This window comes from Geotrypetes seraphini, chromosome 5 (assembly GCF_902459505.1).
Source record: "Geotrypetes seraphini chromosome 5, aGeoSer1.1, whole genome shotgun sequence".
NCBI lineage: Eukaryota > Metazoa > Chordata > Amphibia > Gymnophiona > Dermophiidae > Geotrypetes > Geotrypetes seraphini.
In genome coordinates, this window is record NC_047088.1 from 161,705,292 (window position 1) to 161,722,739 (window position 17,448).

The 17,448-nt window shown below is 40.1% G+C and overlaps 1 protein-coding gene across 1 annotated transcript in view; it reads left to right on the forward strand.

Annotated features, from left to right (window-relative positions):
* UNC80 (unc-80 homolog, NALCN channel complex subunit) overlaps positions 1-17,448 on the forward strand; it is a 392,207-nt gene that overhangs the window by 190,326 nt on the left and 184,433 nt on the right. The window contains 4 exon segments of the mRNA XM_033945805.1: positions 3,340-3,505; positions 10,085-10,288; positions 13,853-13,953; positions 16,978-17,178. Of these exon segments, the coding sequence (XP_033801696.1) occupies positions 3,340-3,505; positions 10,085-10,288; positions 13,853-13,953; positions 16,978-17,178 (672 nt within the window).

The following is a 17,448-nucleotide window of genomic DNA, read 5'->3' on the forward strand; positions in this document are numbered from 1 at the left end:
ACAAGGCCCCTAGGTAAAAAATAAGCCATGTGGCAGATAGCATATGATAATGCTATTAGTAAATGACCCTCTACTGTAAGCTGTAAAACAAGCAGGTATGACTAGCAAATCACGGAGAAGTATTACATAAGCCAACGAATAATGAAGCTGTTTTAAAATAGTGGTAGAGCCGATTCTCTTGTAAAGCTTCATTGTAGTGTCAGGGTTTAGAGCATGCTGTATTGTACATGAACAATGCTTTCTGAGAGATGTCTCTTAAGATACAAGAGTGTCATCTCATGCAGTTTGGACAAGAGGACTTCAAAGTGACTCCTGAGCCAAAAGCCTCAGCACTCTCAGTGTCACAGAATCAGGTAATAATTTGGTGTTATGTAAAACATTTTCATGTGTGACATGGTCAGAAAGTTGTGTAATTGCAGTGTTTCAGGAATGCTGGAAGCCATCTCCAGGGTGGAAGGTCTTGCGATTGATGTTAGCAATTGGATACCATGCACCAGCTTCCAAAGTCAGGAGGGGGCGAAGAGAAACTATTTTTGATTACAATTATCCAGTTATAAATGGTGATGTGGAAGTACAGTAGACTCTCAGTTAACCGGCACCCATGGGGATTGATAGATGCCGAATAAATGTAGTTTCTGGTTGCTTGAGAGTTACTCTTAAAAACAGACCTAACTAATACTATACCCCATACTATGCCATACCATAAACTGTTCCAGACAAACTACCAGACATGTGGTAGGCAAAACGTGGGCATATTCAAGTTTGGTATGCCAAATTTACACTTAAATTTCCACCAGAAATTGATTTTATTTTCATTTTTATTTATAGTATTACAGTATGTCTTAGATTTTATTTTCTGGTTGCTTGAGAGTTCTGGTTAATTGAGTTCCGGTTAACAGACAGTCTACTGTACAGTGAAATTCCTAGGGTCATATGAAGAGTTGTTTCTACAAATTCAATACTAGAACTCAGCAGTTCTGACTCTATGATGTACTTAAACCATAACAAGACCTCTCCTGCTCCCTGATACCAAGATATTTGTTTGTGTCCGTGAGTGTTAGTGTGGTTACCGGCATCATTCTGTTTAATACTGCATTGTGCTGCTTGCCAAACCAACTATGTCTATATTGTCAAGTATTTTCAGCTTTTAATTTTTTTTTGTAAAGCAAACAGAGAGCAATAAGCACAGCATTTTCTGGGGTTCTTTGGATGTGCTAGGCACAAAGTCTGAAGGATTCTAAGGATATGTAACTGGTACTTTATTTTAAAAAAACAGAGGTGGAAAAATGTTTCAGATTTTGTATTAGCATTGTCCCAAAATTGGAAGAATTTAATGAAAAGTTACTTATGGCTTGGTTCTCTGGGAACTGCTGAACTAAATTTCTCTGATTCTATAATTGGGCACCTACATTTACACACCTCTCATACATGTAAATGTATAGAGGACTGTATATTTACCCACAAAAATGCCATCAGGACCCCTATGCACTATTCTGTATGAGCGCATTAAAGTGGCATAGCACACAAAACAACCTACTCTACCCTTTATTTTCCCTGATAAGGACCAAGATATATTTTTGTAATCCACCCTCTTTAACTCTTTTGCAATCCACCTTGAACCACAAGGTAATGGCAGAATAGAAATCCCTAATGTAATGTAATAATTGCAAGGGGAAGTCACATGGGAGGTGCATGGGAGGGTTATGAGTTGGGCCCCCTCTTACACACATAACTTACAGAATACTGTAAATTATGCAGGTATACCAACTCTATGCCTGCTGCAACTGTGAGCACATAAATGTAAGACAAGCCAACATTGGGTCAATGTAGTATTCTATAATGGAATTTTGGTGCCTAGATGTCGTTATAGAATACTATACCAGAAAAGAAGTGGGGAAGGGACACAGTCAATCAACTTCAGGGAAAATCAATTTATTAAAACAATATACAGTCAAACCTCGGTTTACGAGTGCACCGGTTTGCAAGTGTTTTGCAAGACGAGCAAAACATTCGCAAAATCGGCGCCTCAAAAACCGAGTTTGACTCGATTTACGAGTGCCATCCCCCACGATCCGGCATCCCCCCCCAGCGATCCGGCATCCCCCCCAGCGATCTGGCATCCCCCCCCAGCGATCCGGCATTCCCCCCTCCCCCCCTGCAATTCTACATCCCCCTGAGCACCGAAACGAAATCCCTTACCCCGATTGGGCACCAGCACCAACGCATAGGACATGCCGGTGCCAGTGCCCGAAAATCCTCCCTCTTCTGGGCTGGGCGGTGCGTCAAAGGAGATCTTCCCTGTTGCCTGTGCTGGGCTGGACTGGGCTTTGAGCATTTGCGCATGCTCAAAGCCTTCTGATCTCGCTCTCTCCGAGATTCTCAGATTCAGAATCTTGGCGAGAGCGAGATCAGAAGGCTTTGAGCATGCGCAGGCAACAGGGAGGATCTCCTTTGACACACCGCCTAGCCCAGAAGAGGAAGGATCTTCGGGCACCGGCACCGGCATGTCCTATGCGTTGGTGCTGGTGCCGGTGCTCAATCGGGGTAAGGGATTTTGTTTCAGTACTCGGGGGGGATGTAGAATCGCGGGGGGGGGGCGACGTGAACGGGGGGAGAGGATGCCAGTTCACAGAGGGGGATGCCGGATCGCAGGAAGAGGGGTATGGAGCAGCATCGGTGGCCTCAAAGGGGGGGGGGAACAGAGCAGCGCCGGTAGCCTCGGGGGGGGGGGGACGAGGTGGAATGGATCAAAGCAAGTTTCCTTTACTTCCTATGGGGAAACTCGCTTTGATATACGAGCAATTTGGTTTACGAGCATACTTCTGGAATGAATTATGCTCGTAAACCAAGATTCCACTGTAAATCACTGATGCATATATAACATCAACATAAAACAAAGCAGGCATAACAAGGAATCTTTCAATCGCAGTGTTCCTCAAATTTCTTTAACCGAAACACGGGACCAGCACGAAAAAGGATAGAAAGATTCCTTGTTATGCCTGCTTTGTTTTATGTTGATTTTATATATGCATCAGTGATTTATATTGTTTTAATAAATTGATTGTCCATGAAGTTGATTGACTGTGTCCCTTCCCCACTTCTTTTCTGGTTTACATTTTCACACATGGGGTTGTGTGTTTTCTTTGTATTGTGGGATACAGTTATAGAATCGTTTCTCACTGCACTTCACTTAAACACCTAAATGGCAGTGCGCAATTATAGAATTGCTTCCTATGTATTCAAAGAAGAACCCTGTTGCTGTGCTGATCCCCTCTTGTCTCTGAAGGGTGTGAATAGGTAGCTTGCTTTTCTATTCACTTGGTTTCTTTGGTGCTTCAGGACCTGGAAAGCTGCAGGTTGCGTTTGGATCCAGAGCTTGACCGGCACAAGTATGAAAGGAAGATTAGTTTTGCTGGGATTCTGGATGAGAACGAGGATTCCAAGGACTCCCTCCACAGCAGCAGTCATACCCTCAAATCTGACACTGGTACAGAAGAAAAAAAAGGTACCATCCTGAAAGCTGAAACGTTCAAATAGCTAGTCTTGTTAGAGGTTTAACTCTAGATGGTGAAACTTGACATTAGCCAATATAGTAATATTAAACAGAAAAGATAGAATAAAACGAGGATGCCCAACAACTTAAAAGAACAGATTTTATGTACCCTATCCCTCCCTACCTTTGTCTCCTGCAAATGATATCACCCCAACTCAGGCCAGTTGTGTGCAGTAATGGTCTTCAGTGGGAAACATTCATCAGGATTATGTCCAAAATCCTACAATCTGACTTCTGCAGCATCCTTAGATCTAGCTGGCCAGGAGAGAGAAGACCTCGACTGGGAGTTAAACCCAAGCCCTCCTCCTGGCAGTACACAGCACTAGCAAGCAAAAAGAAGAACACCTCGCCTTAGAATACAGACAGTCCAATAAAAGGCAAGGTAGACGTCTATTCAACCAATGAGAAGATCTTTATTCATAAATGTAGTTCCAAGATCTACATTTATGAATAAAGATCTTCTCATTGGTTGAATAGTGCACAGCACTAGACCAGCCCTTCTCTGTTTCTGCTTGCCTTCCTTTCTTTTTTCATCTCCTGTTTTCCTCCTTCAAATATCTGACATCCCGCTTATAGAGAGCCGAAAGCTTAGTAACTGAGCAATATGAAAAAGATGGTGCCCAGATAAATTTATCATTTTTTTAAGCTTCCGAACTTGATTATTGAAATCATTTCTGCTGACGACACTTGGCTTCAGCAATCTAATGGGTCAATTTTCAAAAGATTTACCTGGCTAACTTCAGAAATGAGCTGGATAAGCCTCTGACTTTGGAAACTGTTCCATACTGACTAGCTAAATTTGTCCATCTAAATTCACAAAGCAGAAAAACATAGACAACTTTAAAAATAGTGACTCTGGAGGTGGTTTTAGAATTTAGCTGGACAGTTCTGGTCACCCTACATCTAATCAATTAACGAGCATAGTTATCAAAGTGATGTTTTAGCACAGGTCCCATTTTATGCAATGAAACCTAGTTACTATTAAGTGGGGTTAACAGTAAAATAATATATCATAGTGGAATCCCATGTTGATAAGGTCACCCATAAATTAATCTGTATTTAAGTAGTTATCCTTAGTCCGCTAACTTTGCATGGCTAGCTATTTTTAACAGTTGACTAAGTTTGGTGGCACAAATACACAAATAGCAGTCCTAAATCTAACTGGCCAAAATTTGGACAGATAGGTCAATCCTAGCTGGATAGATTTGGCTGAAATAAGCCTATAAATAACTGCATAAAATGAAATGGATATCTTACTCATTCAGTGGTTCTTTGAAAATTAAACCCTAGGCTGCTATTACTTGTGTGTGTATAATATGTGTCAGTGCAGGGAAAGGTTCAGTGGAGTATTTCCCATTGCTATTTCATTGCACTATGAAACAGGCATTTGTATAGATTTACATTTCTTCCACCCAATAATTATTTTATTTATTTAAAAATTTTGCATACCGCTTAAACTCTAAGCCAGGGGTGTCAAATGTCGGTCCTTGAGGGCCGCAATCCAGTTGGGTTTTCAGGATTTCCCCAATGAATATGCATGGGATCTGTTTGCATGTACTGCTTTCATTGTATGCTAATAGATCTCATGAATATTCATTGTAGAAATCCTGAAAACCCGACTGGATTGCAGGCTGATATTTGACACCCCTGCTCTAAGCAGTTTCCAAGTATAAAACATTCAAATTTTACATTATCAACATAAAATCTTAACCAGTTTCAATCATGCTAAACAAAATACCTAAATATCACATACGTCTTTCTCTGCTGCCTAGATATAGGTAATTACAGACAGCTAGGTTAGTAATAATTTCTTAAAATTATAGCTTCAATTATTCTCTGCAGCATCTATGGGTAAGCATCAATGAACAACTGGGTTTTTAATAATTTCTTAAATTCTTATTAATTTATAATAAAATTATATATAAAATAGTATAAAAATTATTAATTATTTTAATTATAACATTAAAAAGTGCCCTCAGTCATGTTTTTTATGGCACAAGAATGATATGGTCTACAGGCCCAAGCAGCTAGAACTGCTAGCTTTGTTTTCTTACTCTTTTATTTAATTTTGGATTTTTTTTTTCGCTAAGAAGCTTCTCTGGGAGTATGTCACTATCAATCATGGAAAGGAAATATACATAAAATTTTTAAAAGACGTCCTGCATAAGAACATGTAGTTTTCTAATGTAATTGGTTACATATTCAGTTCGCTACATACAAATTATATGAAAATTTGCATATTCCCATGTAACAATGATCCCTCCTCCTTTCAGTGATGACACATTAAATTATAAGGCAGCTCTAGCCTCTGGTTATTAGGTGTACTGAACTGCAATAAAGGACAGGAATGGGAAAAGTTCTTATGATAAGGGTTAAGACGCTAATAGCAGTGTCCAATACTATGTCTCAGAAACAGTTCCTGGTTTTAAGCTAGCCGCTAAACAGTAACAGGACAATTCTGTATAGGTTGCCAAATGTTGGGTACTCAGTTTTAAAATGGATCCAAGATCTGCATGCAAGGGGAAAGTGTGGCGCAGTGTGGTTAGCGGACTAAGGACAACTACTTAAATACAGATTAATTTATGGGTGATGTTATCAACATGGGATTCTACTATGATATATTATTTTACTGCATGCAAGGGGAGAGTGTGGTGCAGTGGTTAAAGCTACAGCCTCAGCACCCTAAGGTTGGGTGTTCAAACCCACGCTGCTCCTTGTGACCCTGGTCAAGTCACTTAATCCCCCCATTGCCCTAGGTACGTTAGATAGATTGTGAGCCCACCGGGACAGAGAGGGAAAACTGCATGAGTACCTGAATAAATGCATGTAAACTGTTCTGAGCTCCCTTGGGAGAACCGTATAGAAAACTGAATAAATAAATAATTGGCTTAATTGGTGACAATCAATAATTCCCAAACGAACTCTGGGAGTATACTGTGTGACCAGGTAGATCCAAATATTGATGGCACCAAAATATACTAACGATCACCCCGTTTAATCTTGCATCATTTATAATTACCAAGAAGTGCTCAGAACCATCAGGTAGAGAAACCACAAATGGGGACAAGCTCCTAAATATGGCCCCCCCTTGGTCAATCACGGCACTCCAAATGGTAATAATTTTTCTCTTGTGCAAATATGCAGATTTCTGCAAACTTATATGAAATGTGGACCTTTTTCATTTGCTTATCTAATGCTTAAAGATTCATATCTTGGTGAAGCAAAGGATTGTAAACATGTAGTTGGGTTCTAACAGGTCTGAAGCAGCCGACCCGGCGAAATGCGTCCGAACCCGATTACATGTTTACAATCCTTTGCTTCACCAATATATGGATCTTTAAGCATTAGATAAGCAAGTGAAATAGGTCCACATTTCATATAAGTTTGCACAAACTTGCACATTTGCGCAAGAGAAAAATGATTACCGTTTGGAGTGCCGTGATTGACCAAGGGGGACACATTTAGGGGCTCGTCCATGATTGCAGTTTCTCTACCTGATGGTTCTGAGCACTTCTTGGTAATTATAAATGATGCAAGATTAAATAGGGGGTGATCGTTAGTATATTTTGGTGACAATCAATAATTGGCATTGACAAGCACTTAATCAGTATGGATTTCCCTATGATTTGTTCTATAACATGTGCACCTAATTTTCATAGTGCTCAGTTCTAAACAGGGTGTTGCAGTAGGAGAGACATAGTTAAGTCAGGGGCATTCCCAGAACGTAGGAACGGTTTTATAGAATACTTATATTTATTCATCAAACTGCCATTAGTTAGGCATAAGCATTTATACCAACTGTTGGCAGGCGTAAATGCTCACGCCCAAATGTAGGCACATAATGGGCACTAAGCCCTAGATTCTATATATGGCACTTTGAGTTGCGCACTCATATTTGGGGGTGTACCCAATTTGCGCATGCAGGCTAATTGATTAATGAGCCAATTAGCACCAATTGGCCACTTACAAGCAACTATCAGCATTAATTAGAATTTACACATGCATTTTTGTAGGCGTATTCTATAAAGAGAGGCATTCAAATTCTAGTGCACAAAACCGAAAAGGAGGCATGTCCATGGGCGCTCCTAAAAGTTAGGTGCACTGTTATAAAATATGCTAGATCCCCTGGCACAGCTTAGGTGATTTCATTGACATAACTGCTTGCGCCTAAATGTTAGTCACATGGATGGACATTATGCATGATTCTATAAACTACACCTAGTTCCGGACACAGTTTATAGAATCGTGCTAAGCACAGACATATTTGGTACCAATTTTTTAGGCAACATATATAGAATTTACCCCTAAGTTAATATTCTATAAAAGTCATTCTGTGAGGAATAAAATATTAGCTTAGTACAGATCATACTGACAGCAAACTTTGGGCCTCTTTTATGAAGCCGTTTAACACAGGTCGCAGCGGTAACTGCCCTGAAGCCCATAAGGATTTAAAGGGTTTCAGGGCTGTTCCCCCTAAGTGTCTGTAATTAGCAACCTAGCTATCGTAAGGGCTGGATTTCATAAGGATAGCTCAAATAATTGAACACAGAAGATTTAGAATCAGAAAATAATATTAAATATTGAACTAGGCCAGTTACTGGGCAGACTTGCACGGTCTGTGTCTGTGTATGGCCGTTTGGTGGAGGATGGGCAGGGGAGGGCTTCAATGGTTGGGAGGGTGTAGATGGGCTGGAGTAAGTCTTAACAGAGATTTCGGCAGTTGGAACCCAAGCACAGTACCGGGTAAAGCTTTGGATTCTTGCCCAGAAATAGCTAAGAAAAAAAAATTTAAATTGAATCAGGTTGGGCAGATTGGATGGACCATTCGGGTCTTTATCTGCCGTCATCTACTATGTTACTATGTTACTATGAAGTCATATTTTACTATGCCTTTCTAATTTTCCACAATTGGAATGGGTTTGGAAGACCTACCCTCTTTCCTTTTTGGAGCAACAGAAGTTAGAACGTGTCTGTGAGGCTGCAGCTGAATTATACTTGTAATAGATTTGTAATGTCATTTGCTTTTAATGGTGTAATTGTGTGCTTCAACCCATCTAGAGTTTAACACATGTTTAGACACATTTGTAGCCACTGTGGAACTTGTCTAATTATGGCTATGTGCATTCAGGATACCTTTTTTTTAAGGACTTAATTGAAAGTCTAGTCAATAATTCTTTTTCACATATTATTACTGTTAAGCCCCTTAAGTATTAGATCCTGTATACTGTATATGTAGTGGCAGATATTTGAATGCCATTTCTTCCCTCATGATTCATGAGCAGGGGGCTTAACTTATAGGAGGCAGAGCCTTGAATAAGTTATGACGTTCCCCTTCCCATAGGAGTCATGAGAATGGATAATAATGCTATCTCGCTGTTTAAGCATTAAATATATAATATTTATGTCATCAGACACAAATATTATAGAGTTAGGGATCAACAAATCTGTTATCACTCTTGTTGCGCCTAAAATTCTTGGGAAATTCATTTATTCATAAGAAAATCTATTTTCTTCTTTTTGTAGGGCCATCCTTTTTAAAATTCATTTCAGGATGGAAATAAAAGTGTGTTCATTACTATTTTCTGCTTTTTCAAGATAAATTTTGTCCATTCGTGCTTGCCATACTATTATGACACTTCAGTTTTCCTTAACTTTGCCTCAAACCACCCAATTGCAAACCAAACACGATTTGCAATTGTGAAAATACGTGCACAAATTCAAGAGTGTTTGGAATCAGTAAAAATAATTTATGAAATCTTTCGATATATTATTTTATTCATATTAGAAACTCAGAATACAGGGAAATATGATGGCTAGTTAAAATTGTCTTTGTTGATCCCTACAATTATTGACCAAAATTCCAAATTAACCACTCCTATAGTGGTGGAGCTGTTCACTGCAAGCCTATTGGCATATTAGCATTGGACAGTCTCCACTCACCTGCAGTGCTATTCTGATTTTTAAAAAATGCAATTTGCTAGCCCAGCCAACTTATTACATTCTAAAGGAGGACAACATATAAACAACAGAGTATATCAGAATTAACACACAAGTCTAGGTCCATTTTCTGATCAAAATTAAAGCAAGAATATTGGCAATATCATCTCTCTGAAGGAGACCTCTTCTCTTTTTTTGGGAGGTATAGTAACCTGGTGGCTTTCAAGCACAAGGAAAGAATGATACATCTCACCTAAGAGAAGTCTCTTGTGTGATGTTTTTAGGAGAGTGCTCTATGGCTGGCGTTAACAGTGTGAGTGAACAATTTATGCTCAACAGTTCCTCAGGAGCAGAACTAGATCCTGGAGCTGATCCATTCCATCATGTCAATAGAAGGTGTTGACTGCTTTACTATGAAGCAACCCTTAATTGCTGATTGACAGTTGCATTGGCAATGGCTTGGGGGAGGCCACTTGCTTATCTTGTGTGGCAGAAGTGAGGGAGGGATGGAGAGGGAGGAATGAGGGATTAAAAATAAACAGAGGGAAAAATTAAGGGGGGCAAAAAAAGTCCTCTTTTGTATCTTTAATACAGTTCCCAGCAGGAAGATCAGGATAGGAGGCTCTCACCTGCTCCAGATTAAAGGAACCCGCAGTTTCCGGGTGAAGAAAGGGGGTTCCCTGTCCAGCATTCGCCGGGCCGGCAGTCTAAAGAGCACCAAAATCTCACGGCAGGACTCAGGGTCCGAGAATGAGGAGCTGCAGATATCCCAAAGCAGGGATACTGTCACTGATATAGGTAAAGCAGATAAGTGGGGCTCATGGGGGAGTGGGGAGATGGGAGATGGGACAGTTAGGATCCTCCCTCTGGTATTAAACATTTACCTGTAGCACAGTGAAGCTACATACCAACATTCCAGCTGAGACTGGCCTCTTCCTGCACAGGCAGTGCTGTAATGAGTCTGCACAATGTGATTTAATAAAAATCCTGTTTTTATGCAATGAATTGATCCTTAAAAGCTTTCTCTTGAATTTCATTGTGCCTGATTTAAGTTAATTGTTGCTGCGCTCTCCTGCCAAATTTCTTTCTTGAACTTCTTCCCACTTAATGTTTGTGAGAAATTTGTTACATGCAGTCTTGAACATTTGTTCAATTTTTCCCATGTGCCCTGCAATTTAAAGGAGAAACATTAAGAGGGGCCGCTGAAAAGTTCTCAGCCCAACCAACAAAGTTGGTGCACTTAGTCCAGCAATTTTCCACTATTTTCGTTCCGGACTTTTCCAACAGAACGAAAAAAGTGGAAAATCTCTGGACTAAGTGTATAGCCCTCGATGGAAACTTCCTCAACGTTGTTGGATGGGCTGAGAACTTTTCATCGGCCCCCTCGTACAGCTAATGTCTGTGACAGCGATCTCAAGGAGATTCCTATTGAGTAGACACAGAAGAGGCAATTCTATAAGTGGGCACCTCCATTTGGGCACCCCAATGCCATATGGTAAAAGCATATTTTATAATGGCATTTGGGCATGCAGATTCCTTTTTTTAGAATACCGGCATAATTTGGTATCAGCATGTGTTACATTTATTCACCAGCAATTACACCAGCCATACACTTAGGCTGTGATGCTATAAAAGACTGATTCCTTAAAAGATGCCTATAATTAGGCAACCAGATTGACGCACCTAGCCAATCTAGGAGCCTAATTTAGCCTTTCTGTTATGAACGCATAGTGCGGGTTGTAGCGCCAATTGCGGTGGTAACTGCTCCGACACTGATAGAATTCTTATGGGCATCGGAGCAGTTACCACCGCTGCTGGCACTAAAACCCATGCTATGCGTTCGTAAAAGAGGGGGGTTAATTATTTTTAAAACTTAATTGGCACCAATAACAAAATTAGCACTTCATAATTGGCTTAAATTAAAATTAATTAGTTGGTAAATGCTAACTTGGTAGATGTCTACCAGAAAGTAGACATGGTTAGGGGCAGATTGTGGGTGGATAGTGGGTTTGTTTTGCATGTAGGCACCTAAAGTGGACGTAGATACTGGTATTTAGGCCAAGACACCCCTGGCATAGAGCGTGCCTCTCTAGGCACCACTAGGCTTGATTCTATAAACAGCACCTAAATGAAGATGCACCATGTTCCTTAATCCTAGAGTAACTGTGGGTGCCCTTATGCATCAATGACCAGCATAACTTACAGTATTCTGGAAGTTATGCATATAACTGGGAGCCCCACCCATTATCTGCTCACTTTCATTTACATACTCTGCCATTCCAGACTAGCCCTTAGGGGCCCTGCTGGTACTTTCATGAGTAGTGTCCACTTATGTGCATAACTGCTTTTATGCATTTACATACACAAAGAGCATGTAAATGCAGGCAACCAGTTATAGAATAGACATTTGTAAAGCAGTACTGAAACGGCATCATCCGATAACCAATAAATCATCCGCTAACCAATTCCTAATCCACAACTGAACTTTGCCACCTATCCCTTGACTCTTTAATTTTCTCAGGAGTCTCTCATAAGGAACTTTGTCAAAAGCTTTCTGAAAATCTAGATACACTACAATACATCAACCGGCTCACCTTTATCCACATGTGTATTCACACCTTCAAATAAGTCAAGCACATGGGTGAGGCAAGATTTCCCTCGGCTGAACCCATACTGACTCTGTCCCGATAAATTATGTTTGTCTATGTGTTCTACAATTTTATTTTTTTTATAACTGTTTCCACCTTTATGCACCCCTTGTACTTATAAATGAACAGAAGGATAGCAGTTATGCATGTAAGTAAACGCCCATGAATGTGCAAGCAAAGTGTCTATGCGCTGGTCCATAACTACATGCCTAAATGGAATCTTGCATAAATGCAACAGGGGCATACTCAAGAGCAGAGAATGAACAAGCAGTGTGTGGGGCTTCCACTTACACATTTACCCCCAAATTCTGAATAGGGTGCCCTAAGTTGTGTGCACAAATCAGTGCACACTGCCAATTTGCGTGCACAACTTAATTGATTGACAAGTCTAATCGGTGCTGATATTTGTCAATTAATACCTCATAATTGACATTAATTAGAAGTTATACACACAATTTTATAGGCGCATTCTATAAAATGCTGCGGTTCGGCTCTAGTGCGCAAATCTGAAAATGGGGCGTGGCCTTGGGAGGATCATGAGCCTATCAAAGGTTTTCTTAAAATATACATTCAGTTATATAATGTACCCAATCTGCGCACAAGTTTGGTGCAGGTATTGAGTCCTGGTTTCCTTGACATAAATGGGTGCACCAGCATGATTTGCACAGGTACTTAGCTTGATTCTATAAGGTACATGCACCTTTTTATAGAATCACGCTAGGCACTGTTCTAGTCAATGCTGATTGGGGGGGGGGCACCATATATATAGGATATGGCCATTAATTTACATAAACAATAAGTTTTTTGGGTTGCTGCTTCATTTAGGTGCCCACAGTAATGGCCGGTTGCATAACTGTGGATGGGAAGTATAAGGCACACTGATACCAGGCTACACTAGTATTCTATAAAAGTATCTGAATATCCAGCTGCCTGTATAGAATAGACTGTCATGATGTGACATAGGGGAACTTCAATGGAGGTGTCCACTTATAAAACTGCCCCAAAATGTCAATGCTAAGATTCTTCATAGCCTTGAGTGCTAGGTTAACATCAGGGCACAATATGAAATTGAAGTCTTCTGCTTAGCAGCACTGATCAGTAGATTATTTGGCTAACTCTAATTCCTAATAGTTTGATTAATATTTTATTGTGAATTTTTGTTATGGGAAGCACTGTGGAATGTCCCAGCAGTTAGTTCAGTGTCATTAGGTAAAGGGTTCTTGCTGTGGTTTGGTTCTCTAGAAGTAGTGGTGTTAAGGGAGAGGATTTTTTTGTCACATTTGTCCCCATCCTGGTTAGTTATTTTTAAGTAATACCAGGAATGTCCAAGCACAGCAACTAAGGACTGTGATACCACTGCAGGGTTCCTTAATACTGAGCCCAGCCAATGCAGGTCAAATCACTGATTCAGCAGCTTGTGGAATAGAATAAAGCAAGGAGTTTATTGTCCCATTTCCACAAGTATTTATCTTTCTCCACTATAGATTAACATCCCTCTCTGTCAAATTCACACCATGGCACGTAATGCAAACTATTGTTTTGGTTTTTTTTGCCAATCCAGCTGGTGACTAGAGAGGAGGGGAGGCATGGGATCTTTATTACTGCTAGATATAAATACCCACTGGGCAAGGCTGGGCTGGCTACAAGCATTTTTGCCATGAATAGTAAGGAATTATGAAAATTAATTAGTTCTTTGGTGTTTCCTTTTGAGAAGAAGGGAGTCCTTGGAGCACTAGTGAGCCCAGTATTGAGCATGAAGGGATGAGCAACACAGGAACCGAGGAAAGCTATCATCGGAATATGTCATGGCTACATGTGAGTATGTCTCATCAGAAACCAACTGAGTTCAAAAACAAAATCAAGAACATTCACAAGAGAGTTAAGAAAGAAAAAGGTAGGAAGTCTCATGTTCAAAGCAGGAGCAGCTTAGTTTATGTGATTACCTGATGTCATTAGATACTTTAATTAAAAATATTGATATAGTAAGAGGCTGTTTTCATAGCAAAATAACTGGCTATTAATTAATCAGCAGACTAGATCAGAGTTTACATTTTCCCCTGTGCAAAATAGTTAAATATATTTGTCTAGTTTTACTAGACTTAGATGCTCAAAAAATGAGCGTTTGGGGAAATAGGATTCTTTCAGTGGAATAAGCTAAGGAGGAGGATCAATAAAGCTGTATAAACAGTTAGCATCAGTTTTAGTAAGTGATGGTCATTAGCACATGCTAAAACAGCCAGTAATGTAAAAACTGCCATGCTGACTGCTTAGCACATTGTAAAACGGGATCTGTTTTCTATCCGATAACCAATTCCTAATCCACAACTGAACTTTGCCACCTATCCCATGACTCTTTAATTTTCTTAGGAGCCTCTCATGAAGAACTTTGTCGAAAGCTTTCTGAAAATCTAGATACACTACAATACATCAACCAGCTCACCTTTATCCACATGTTTATTCACACCTTCAAAGAAGTCAAGCAAATTGGTGAGGCAAGATCTCCCTCGGCTGAACCCATGCTGACTCTGTCTCATTAAATCATATTTGTCTATGTGTTCCACAATTTTATCTTTTTATAACTGTTTCCACCATTGTGCCCAGCACTGAAGTCAGGCTTACTGGTCTGTAATTTCCCAGATCTCCCCTGGAACCCTTTTTAAAAATTGATGTAACATTAGCCACCCTCTAAGCTTCAGATACTGCAGACAATTTTAGTGACAGTTTACAGATCACTAACAGCAGGTCCAGGTGATTTATCACTTTTTAACTTGTCGATTTGGCTTAATACAACTTCTAGATTCACCAAGATTTATTTCAGTTTCACCACATCATCACCCTTGAAACCATTTCTGGTTCAGGTAGATCTCTTGCATCTTCTTCCGTAAAGACCGAAGCAAATAATTCATTCAGTCTCTCTGCTATGGCCTTATCCTCCCTGTGCGCCCCTTTTGCTCCTTGATAATCCAACGGTCCCATGGATTCCCTCACAGGTTTTCTGCTTCTGATGTACCTAAAAAAATTGTTATGAGTTTTCGCCTCTTTGCAAGTTTCTCTTCATAGACTTTCTTAGCTTTCTTTATCAATGCTTTGCATCTAATTTGCAATCTAAAGTGCTTGTGTCTCTTCTTATTTTCGACATTTGGATCCTTTTTTCATTCTTTAAAGGATGTATTTTTGGCTCTAATAGCCTCTTTTACTTCACCTTTTAACCATACTGGCTCTCATTTCCTCGTCTTTCCACCTTTGCTGATACGTGGAATACATATGATATTTTTTACAGTCCTGATTTACAGTCCTAAGCTTTGCAGCTGATCCTTTTAGCTTCTTTTTAACCATTTTCCTCATTTTATCATAGTCGCCCTTTTGAAAATGAAATGCCTCTACATTAGATTTCTTTTGCGATGTCAATCCCGGTATCAGCTCAAATTTGATCACGTTATGATAACTGTTACCCAGCGGACCCAACACAGTAAACTCCTGTACTATGTCTTACTTTCCACTAAGGACCAAATCTAAAATAGCTCCCTCTCTTGTTGGTTCCTGGACCAGTTGCTCCAAGAAACACTCATTTATGACATCTAGGAATTTTACCTCCCTAGCACTCCCTGATGTAACATTTAACCAGTCAATGTTGGGATAATTGAACTCACTGAAACCACAACACATATGCCCTGTACGGAAAATGAAGGGAACCCCCAACACTGCATGGCCCCATTAAACACATTCACACAGCCTGCTCAAGAAAACAAACAATCTTAGAGAAGTGGAGAAAAAAACCTCAGTTCGGCTTCATAGGTTTAAAAAAAAACCCCTCCATTTCTCATTATATAGCTTCATTCAGATAAAGGTTTCAAATTAAATCCACAGTGCCACTGAAATGACAGATGAAGCACTCCTGCAGCCCGAAGGGAAACTACTTCTTAGGTGAAAAAATCAGCACACCAAAAACCAAAAGTGCAAAGTCCACACACTTATCAGAACTGTATCAAGTCCCAGGGTAAGGTGAAAATGTAGAAAAAGTTACACTTAGCTGCAGTCATCTTACACTGGAGCTCCACAGCAACACCAATGATGAAATCTGCAAACCCGGGGCACTGCAGCCACAAACACCCGATGGTGAATTCGCCGTTTCACAAAGCTGCCTCAGGGGTAGATGCCTACTGCCACAAATCCACTTCATGGATACCAGTTCACATGTAGATTACTCCAAAGCACTCCCAATAACTGGAATTAACGGCGTGCCCCTGACCCACCCATATCCTTATAGAATACAGAGAAGGCGACCAGGTGATACTCAATATATGCTGACTGTCTTATCTTATAAATGATAATGATTGAGTCATTCACCGAACACATCAATCAGAATGATCACTAAAAAATTTGTCCACGATGTGGAGATTAACCCAGATTCACTGAATGATTCAATCATTATCATTTATAAGATAGAACAGTCAACATATATTGATTTACTGCCACTGCTAGTATGACATTTATTTAATGTGATGCTGTATTACCGTATTACTCAATAGTCATAAGATTTTACCCTATAAGTCAGATAATTTAACACCACTCCATATATATTATAATGAATTAACATACTGGACTTGCTAAGCATTTACAACAAACAGAAGATGTGATGACAACCTTCTGGGCCCAAATGGGAACTGTAGATGGACTGAATAATCCCTTATCTGCTATCACCATCTGTGGTTTGATATTTCTAATTCAATCCATTGGCATTTCACACAGTGCCATTATCTTAGAAGTTGACTGTGCTCCTAAGCGAGCAAACTGTTCTGTTTGACTAAAAACTTTTCTTCTGCTGTTCTTTTATTTTAGGTAATGATTTTGTTATGCAACCAGCAGAGTTTCATATGTACCCATATTGATTACTGCCACCCTCACTGCTACCTCCATCACAGTCGCTCCTGTGCTCGCCTGGTCCGTGCAATCAAACTGCTGTATGGAGACACTGTAGATTCTCTTCGGGAAGACAATGTGCCTTCCAATGTAGGATTTAGAGGCAAGAAAGTTAAAGAGGTGAGCACTAGCAGAGAGCATTGAGCCGGTAATGCGGTGCCAGCTTTGACCATCAGGAAAATAACTTCATAAAAGTGATTGGAATTTGATATTTTCATCATGAGTTCAAATTCTGAAATAGTGGCGTCCTCTTGAAAATCATGGACAACTGCAGATTTTCACAGTTACTTCTAGGCTACTCTAGGGAGTAGCCTAGCGGTTAGAGTTACTGCCCAGCACCCTGAGGTTGTGAGTTAAATTCCTCCTGCAGCTCCTTGTGAAGCTGGGCAA